The sequence below is a fragment of the Pholis gunnellus genome (assembly GCF_910591455.1).
Source record: "Pholis gunnellus genome assembly, chromosome: 12".
NCBI lineage: Eukaryota > Metazoa > Chordata > Actinopteri > Perciformes > Pholidae > Pholis > Pholis gunnellus.
In genome coordinates this window covers 13,811,892-13,821,269 of record NC_136539.1, presented here as the reverse complement: position 1 = coordinate 13,821,269, position 9,378 = coordinate 13,811,892, and the positions used below count along the sequence as shown (strand labels likewise).

Here is a 9,378-nt window from a genome sequence, read left to right as displayed (position 1 = left end):
AGCACACGTACACCTACAGTGCTATCTACTTTAGTGGCATTTGTCAATGTGCGAGTGCTTTGCTTTCTGTACTGCTCAGAGGACATAATACATTCAATTACATTTTTTACTTGCCAATTGAGCTGTCAGTCCTGCTCTTTCATTGTCAAAAAAACGCTGCATGGAAATGTACTGGTTAACGGCAGCAAGTAGTGATGAACGGAAGTGTAAACATAACATTTAAATGTGAAAGTTACAACACAGAGTAAAAGTAACAGTTTTGTGTACAGTGAGACTAGCCTTCAAGACATTTTCTTAAAAAGGAATGCCACTCAATTCATGAATGTTACAGTTATGACCTAAGACAGACAAACCAACTTTTTATTTTTTATTTATATTAAAATAATGGAATTGGTTTTAAGCTGGATGATGTGTATAAAACATAGCTGCAAATGCTGTCACATGTAAATTTCTACTTGACATCACAGATTCAGAGGCCAGACAAGCAATGGCAACAACATCCACTGGTGAGTGTTAGCTAATACAGACCAATTTGTCCTAAGGCAAAGGCATAGTGTATCCCAAACCTGATATTCAGTGGTATTCCCCTTTAAGTGCATCATGTGGTTCTTGGGAGTTATCAGAATGTAAAGCTAATAGATTTTGCTCACAATAGAATACTGTTTGGTGTTCTCTCAAAAGGTTTCCTCATCAAACAAAGCGAAATAGGTGCCATGTCAGGTCTTCATGTATTTGTCTTTCAGAGATAACTAACAAACTGAGGTAGAAAATAACTTAGGCTATACATAATCCTTAGGTTTCAATCATGATAAAACATCAGCAGGATGGAATGAAATAGCTTGGGGCAGCTGTCTTCCTAAACCCCAAGATGTTGGTCTGCAACTTTTGAATTTCTCTCAGCTCTGCATCATCACAAGCTAACGTAAAGAGACCCAAACTAATTACTTTTTTTGTCTCGTAAATAAACCAGATTTACTCTTATACATTCATGTTAGGAACCTTCTCATTTCATTCTGAGCTTTTTGAGGTATTATATAGCCTTACATTTGTTTGATGATGGAATTTAAAATGCAAGCCAAATGCTCTTGCAGTGGTGCTTTGCCACACGCTTATGAGGTACTGTACATATCATCATCACTTTCCTGAGTTTTCAAATAGAGAACATCAAAAAAATGAATGGTAGAATTTTACATTTATGTGAAACACTGTGAATTACTACTGAAAAGATATTCTAACAGCATTACATAGTAATATATTGTTTAGAGTGTAGTCATATTGTAAAATAGTATTTGTTTTTTTTATTTAGTGGAGAGATTAGTACAGCAGCCAAATTCACCTTAAGTTTGCTAAAAAACAAATCACAATGTACATAAAGTATGTCCATGTTAATTTAAGGATTTACACATTGATACAACCTGTGTCAGGTAATGAAGTCCAACTGAAATGATACCAATAAATCAAAGTAACCACAACTGTTCACAGAGAGCACAAAACAGACACAGCTGTAGAACACTAATGGAAAAGAGAGAGCACATTTTTTTTTGTCTCATTTTAAAGCTTTTTATATATTAGCACAGTTCACCAATGAAGATTGTGAGGCAAAAACAAAAAAAAAACTTAACAGCACCACCTCAGGCACTTGATAGCAACTAAATCTCAAGATCAGCAGAATAGTGTGTATATATATTTATATATATATATATATATGTATATACAAAAAGAGGGGGGAAACTTCTTCCAAATCGTTACAGTTTTAATGAGCATATTAAGTCAGCCATATAAAGCATTTAATTAACTTTTACCAATGTGTGATGTCCAGACTGTCATCCTCTGTCTAAGGACAATCCTTTTACTGTATATAGTGTTTTCATGTCACCATTGTTAATTATTTTTCTCTTTCACTGAAGGCCAAACACTTATTTGTATTGAACTACTGCTTTCCAAGAAATTGTGTTTGATGAGTCTCTTTCATTGACCACAACCAAACATTTTATTCCACTCAGTGTACATGTCAAGTTCTTTTTGTGATATGCTGGGCTGGAATTTGCAAAACACACTGTCAAAGTCTTGGTAGGAGACCGGTCTCATCTGAGTGGGGTGGATGGTTGACAGGTCAGTACCAGGAATGCCGTGGAGAGGACCTACCACAGCCTGTTGACACAGCTGAGCCACATCCAGTCCAGAAAAGCCCTCTGTCCTCTGAACCAGTAGTGACATCTCTTTGTCACTAAGACAGTAGTTGTGCTGTGAGAGCAGTTGGGTGATTATCTGGTGTCGTGCTGTCCCATCAGGCAAGGGGATGAGCAGTCGCTTGGCAAAGTACCTCCGTAGGGACTCTGGGATCTCTTCAGGCTTATTGGTGGAGCAGACCACGAGGACATGGTCCTCAGCGGAGGTCAGAATACTGTCAAGCTGCATGAGGAGCTCAGCCTTGAGGCGATTCACTGGGCTCTCCTCACTTAGCTGGTCTGACAGCAGCAGGTCCACCTCTTTGATGAACACCACTGCTGGCTGGCGACACCGGGCCACCAGAAAAGAAGCTTGAATGATCTTGTCTCCTTCCCCGAGCCACTTGGTGACCAGAGCTGAGCTGCTGAGTTGCAAGAAGGCAGCCCCCAGTTGGCTGGCCATGCAGTGAGCTAGCAGCGTTCTACCAGTTCCCTGAGGTCCAAATAAAAGGAGGCTCCGAGGTAATGTAGCAAGTCCACTAAACATATCTGGCCTTAAAATGGGCCATAGTATCTCCTCTTTGATGGCTGCTTTGGCCATATCCAGACCCACAATATCGCTCCAGTCCACTGGAGGGCCCTGCTGAAGGATTTCTGTGGTCACCATCTCCACCAGGTTGGAGTCACTGTTCTTCAGTTGTTCCTCTGCAGCATGGATGGACGAGGTAGCTGCACCAATGTCAGGCCCTGTTAGGGAGTGAGAGAGGTGTTGTCTGTGCTCTTCAGTTTGTTCGCTCATGACAGGGGATCCAAACTTGCTGTAGGGCTCAGTTCTGAGATCACCCACAGAGCTTTTGGTTGATCCATAGGATGGAGGAGTTAGTGCTCTGCCAGAGTGTATAATAAATTTTCTTTGTTGATCCGAAGACATTGGCTGTTTGGTTGGCTTAAACGCTAAAGACGATGCTTCAGCATTTCTGTCAAAGCCATTGCCCCTGTTTGAGTCTGAGACACTGTCCGTTATTCTGTACATCGGGCTCTGTGATGAGCGCTGTTGGTTGTAGAAATTACCATAGCTAGAGTCCATATCTCCATGTCCACTCATGTAGAAAGCTTTTCGTTTTAATGAGTTGGATGTGCTGCCATTCAAAGGTGTTGGAGCAATTGGTGTATGATTATGGGGCTGGTAGGTGTAGCCGGGCAGTGTGGAAGGAGGGATTGGTGTAGGGGCTGCAATGCCGGATGGCAGATAAGCAGAAGCAGGGGGTGCTCCCCCAGGGCTATAACCAGGACCAACAGCAGTCTGAGAAGGATACCCTGTTGGCGGATAATTGTAGCTAGGAAGGTTTGGAGACCCAGCGCTGTAGCTCGGCACTAAGGTAGGGGGAGGAGGTGGAGGTGGTGGTTGTAAGAGCCCAGCACTGTGCAAAGGAGAGGGGAGGGCTGGAGTACTCTGGCCACTGTAGCTAGAATGCAGGTAGGAGCCGTTGTAGCTGGCAGTATATTCCTGAGAGGGGAGGCCCGAGTGGAGAGTAGTGGCGGTGTGGCTCCCACAGTTACTGCTGGAATAGCTAGGCTCAGACAAGCTGCTGGCCACCCCTGGGGAGGTGCCTATGCTAGCCGACACATCTGTAGGGGGTAGGGCAGCTGTCATTCCAGCTTTGCTCACAGATATAACATCTGGAGCACAGTTCATTGGGTAAATCCCCTCCTGCCAGGACTCATTCTCTGACTTTCGTCCATTCATGAGTCCAGTGGTGCTATCAGAGTAAGAACACAGCAGGGCTCTCTCATTTGGGCCCTCTAAGATCCCGGAGTACTTCTCTGCATATTTCTTAAGCAGATTGGAGGCAGTCAGTGCAGAGATGTCATCGTTTGCCCATGCATACTGGTATGTTCGTTGTAAGTGGCCCCGGTAGGCCTCTACTTTGTGTGCTGGCGAGCGGGTAGTGGATGAGATGTCAAAGTGTTGTTCTGCCCATTGTGTGTGCTCTGGGGTCCACTGCATCTTTAAACCTAGATATTGTGCATAAGGAAGAAATATGTCAAAGTAAGCATTATATCATGATTAATAATCATTGAAAATAATATTCTAATATTTTAATTGTTCCACAATAATCAAATAGTGACAGTAAAATACTGTGGAAAAAGTATATAATACATACATTTAATTTCAATAGTTTGGGAGGAAAAAGATGGGAAAATGAAAGAAAAAAGCAAGAAGCTTTTCTGACATAATTAGGGAAAGTTAGCATTCAGAAAATGTCCCCCATATGACAAACAGACAACAGAACACACAACATGGTCAGTATGAGTAAGATATGGGACCCAACACCTGGTTAGCGTGGTATAATCCACCCAACACAGAGCAGAATGACACAGACATAGCAGGTCAGTCTATAATCCAACTCTCATCTGAGGCATTCTGAGACAGTTTCAAATCTGCTTGGAGGAGCGCAGCAAAGCAATCTTCCTTGGCAGCGCTCTGTTGCTTTCATCACACAAACCCCTCAGCCCAGCATGAATTACATCCACATCCAGTCTGCCTGCTGCTTCCTAGTCCACAGAGTGAGGGAGGGGAGGAAAAAAAAAAGAAAACATGCTTCACTTGTCTTTTTCTCTGCAGCATCTCTCAGCCACTCTATTTGGCCTTGAGGGTTTGAATGACATGAATAATCAAGTTAATCCTAAAGTCAATCTGCAAATAAAAGATTTTACACATGCTGTCATCTATAATTCTGCTTGGGATTATCAGAGGATGTACTATAGCCTCAAAGAATGTAGACTATTAAAGAGGTTACGGCTTAAAACAATCAGAGATAGTGCACAGAGCCGCAAACATCTTACATCAACACTAATCGGACCAAAAGCTAGAAGACCATATGAGAGGAGACGCATTTAACCAAACTTTCCCTGCCTGTTATAATGGTCCATGCCTGTGCTAATCAGGCGTTGCAGCGCTATACTTCATACTTCAGTACGTTAAATCCATATCACAGGATTTACACAACAAACAGCTACTGTCCAGAGGCAGATTACAAACGCAATGTTTGTCTGCGGCTTCCCTTCTGACTCCCTTCCAGCTATTTGCCCACCCGCCACACTAGACACCAGGAGCTAATTAGCAGGATGATGCTGCACTAATTGTGTTAATTTACAAGGTTTTAGTCAAAGAGATCCATGCTATGCCTCACATGGTTGTCAACCATCCAAGCTAATGATTTAGAAAAAAAGCCTGAGGCAAAAAGCCCAGGCATGACAAATATGGTAGCCATACTGTGCTGGAACAGAAAGGTTCATCAACCTACAGAAAATAGAATATGAAAACTAATTGTAGTATCACAGGGGGCAGTGACAAAGATAACTACAGTTATAAAAAATAACCCTATTGAATTACGTAATAGAGTTACGTGTGTATGAACTGAAGAAAATGTATGAATGAAACCCTTTAGAATAGCAGAAGTCTCACTCACTGCTTTAGACCCATGTGCATATACAGCAATTTAAGTATTAGTCACCCACTACATTCTAGGTCAGCTGTTACGTGAAGTTTGTATGATTTTCAATGCCTGCCCCTCTTGTTGCATTAAAATACCTTTTTAAAAAGTGTTGAATTGTATAATTATTCCACATTATTGCTAAGATAAAATGTTCCCTTTAAAACAAACAAAACAGTATTAGGGCAAGACCAACTCGCACTATGTTGTCTGCCAAAAAAATCTCAGCCATTCAAAGCATTTACGGACACCGCAGTATAAGTATCCGGATTGTAAAATCATTCATTAGAGTTCATTAACACTCAAGACACATTTTGTCAATAACAAAATTGCACACAGCTTACTGAGTGAGATTCTTCTATTGCTGTTAATCCTCCCTGAACAATGTACCACTTTGGACAATCAAAGGAGTGCTATTCACAAAGTGTACTTGACATCTTTGAGCGTCAGATATTTAATGAAATAGAAACCACCCAAGATGACTATCTAAGCACAGCACACTGTTATAAACATTCTCTACAGTGTATAGAAAGTAACTCAAACTTGAGATTTCATTTGTGGAACAAGGTATCTTCTTTTCCACAGGCAAAAAAAAGGTCTATTCTATTAATACAGAACATACAAAGAGAAATACAAGACAACAATGATTTTTGAACCGTGTTTAATAAACCAACTTGTATTGCATTCAAGCAATAACACAATGGCTGTTATCATAATTTGTGTTGTAAAATGATTCAGTGCATCAACCCTAGTTTTCTCTTAGTATATATCTATTAAGCATACTATTTGAAGGACAATCAGACTCTAAAGCGTTTGGTTTATACAAAGGTTATAGTGTAGATAGCTAACACACAAATAGACACAAATGCACTCACGTGCACACACAAGCAGTGCATTAGCATAATGATCTTGTACTTTGGCATTACGGTAAAACGGTTGTCCTTTATTCCACCTGCCTGGAAATTCAAATAAAACATCTACAGGTCCCTTTGTCGTTCTTTGAAACGGTATAATTACAGAGCGCTCCATTAGTGGAATGTTTTCAGATAGCCTCGGGGCTCCAGCTCAAATTCCACTGATCAGCCACCAACAAGTAGAGCCTTTGTTGGACCACTGTGTTTGTCAATTCATAGATCTGAATAATCCTCTGGCGTAAATCTTGTAGACGATGATACTATAAGATGCTATTCTTTTGTCATTTATCAAATTGTTTGAGTTATCTGTGTCTTATAGGTTGACTCAATTTAAGATTAAAACACACATCCCTGGGTTTAAAAGTGACAATTTATGTTTTATAATATATATATTTTAGATTATATCACACTTGAATAAAAAAAGACCACGTGGAGGCGACATGTGTTAGACATGTGATGCCATAGTGTTATGCTACGCAATGGTGTTTAATTTCTGGTTCAGTTATCATCAGCGCTGAAACAGAGACGCTGACCTTTTTTGGGAACTATTAATCCGGTAGCCTAGGCCGTTTTTAAGCAAACAAGAGTGGGCCTCCACTCTGTCCATCCAATTTCCTAGTGCGTAAATTGGACCGCCGCTTGCACAATTCTCTATTCATTACTGTGCTGCTGAAAGGAAGCACAGAGGTGGCAGAGCGGTTTTCTTTTCCTCTTTTAGTGTGTACGTGAGTGTATGTGAGACACAGGAAGAGAGAGAGAGAGAGAGAGAGAGAGAGAGAGAGAGAGAGAGAGAGAGAGCAAAATGCCTTCCAGGAGGATTCCCAAGCATAATGAGCTGGACTTTGCTTCTTCTTTTTTGGTTTGGGGGAGGGGAAGGTGGGAGGGTTGAGGGAGAGGGGGAGGGAAGTGAAAGCTGTCGTAATTGAAACGTGGCCTAATCAGACTCATTACCATTTTTACCAATTTGCACCACCAAAGATGCTTATTAGGTAACTGTGTTTAATAAGCCGCTCTTTAGAAAACTAACTGTAATGAGCTCTTTAAAGTCAGACTTGAGCGTGATTATGCACTGGAAGTGTTTTTGCAGGTCTGAAGCAGACTGGTACATTTAGTCATGTACAATGTCATAATTAAGCTGCACAAACTCTGCACTTCACACCAAACAATAGTCCCAGCTGAGGCAGTAGACATGCTGAAAAGTATTTATAATTACTGATAATTACAACCCTGGGATTTCCATCGTCGGACATAAACATAATTATGGGAGCTTTTGCTTTTATTCTGCACACACAGACCACTCTACTTGACAAGCGTGCAAATATTGCAGACAGACAGTAATTACGTTTATAAATAAAAACAAGCTCATATTCATATTCAAATTCACTGGAGATGTTCTAAGTAGGGGTGGGCCAAAACATTCTCAAACAATGTGAAATGGTAATCGGTACAGCTACAGTCTCATTCATCTCACATATCAAGTTAAGACTATTTAAACTCAATTTAGAGCTCCATGTGGCAGTAATTCCAATCTGTAGATGGCGGGGTGCCATTTAACCCCTCATTTAGAAAAGATATGCCTTCCTCAGTCACTGTCTTTTACAGGGCTACTGCCCATACATTTCACAGTCAGACCACCCATGGCAGCAAATTACCAGCATGTTTCCACACTATCAAAGTCCACCGATCCCAGTGGATTCTATACTTATCCGAACACAAAAGGTGGGAAATGATTGTGCAAGCATGCACTTAAACAGTATGTTTATTGTAGTTGACAACTTCCCGTGTCAAAGTGAGTTAGACAGTCCATTGTGACAGAGCTGCAATCACTAACATTTAGTAAACACAGGTTATTAATTCAAAGCAGAATCCCTTAATGTCTACAACACCGTCATCTGTGGCACTCTAGATGAAACGGAGTGAAAGTAGGCCCGCAAACATTTGCTTGATCACATGCTGGTTATCTACTGTATCCATGGCAACCTTCTATTACTGAAGAAATGCCACACCTTAACAAATAAAACATGTAAGGTCTCAATTAATCAGATTAGATGAATCTGATCAAATTTAAGATTAGATCAGATGTTAGATCAACATGGTACGATTGTGTACATCCAGAGAGAATCGTTCTTTCCGTTCGTCTATTAATTAATGTTATTGATCATGTACACAATATTATGTTGTAAATTAATCACAAATGTTCATCGTAACCTGCAAGAGCATAAAGATGTACACTTAATGTGACAATGAGATAAAGGTATTAATTGAACAATGTTACAAATTAACTAATGAAATTAATTAATTTACTACTAGAAATAATCTAATGTTGATTAACAAATCTTTCATGACACTCATTCAATCTGCCACTATAAATAAACTAATCAATCAATCAGATGGTTTTTTTGTCCAAAATAATGATAAATTGTCTATTCGTTCACAGCACAGCTAGTATTAAACATAAAGAAAGCAATTCTTTACACGTGAAGGTGACGAATAAATGCAACACATGCTTATCCTCAGAAATACAATATAACTGCAATGCTAGTGGAACTCCCAGACAAGTTGGTGCAGACAAAGCAAAAGTATATAAATAAATGTGGACGTTAGAATACATTATGCCAAAATGTACAAACAACAGTTCCTTGGACCTGTGTTCAGACATCTGATTTGTGATTTACAGGTGTTAATCCTTAAAGTCTGAACCCTCCATAAAGACTCCTTCTAGGTGCACTGCGCTCCTTGTCCTGGCGAGCCAGTAGGAGTTGGTAGTCCTAGAGACATGATCCCTAACTGGCTTCCCAC

The 9,378-nt window shown here is 40.5% G+C and overlaps 1 protein-coding gene across 1 annotated transcript; it reads right to left on the bottom strand.

Annotated features, from left to right (window-relative positions):
- Positions 1-1,968: 1,968 nt before the first annotated feature.
- Positions 1,969-4,176, bottom strand: fign (fidgetin; the record flags this gene model as incomplete). Its single annotated transcript, XM_079170857.1, has 1 exon — positions 1,969-4,176. The coding sequence occupies one exon, from the start codon at positions 4,174-4,176 to the stop codon at positions 1,969-1,971; it is 2,208 nt and encodes a 735-aa protein (XP_079026983.1).
- Positions 4,177-9,378: the final 5,202 nt, after the last annotated feature.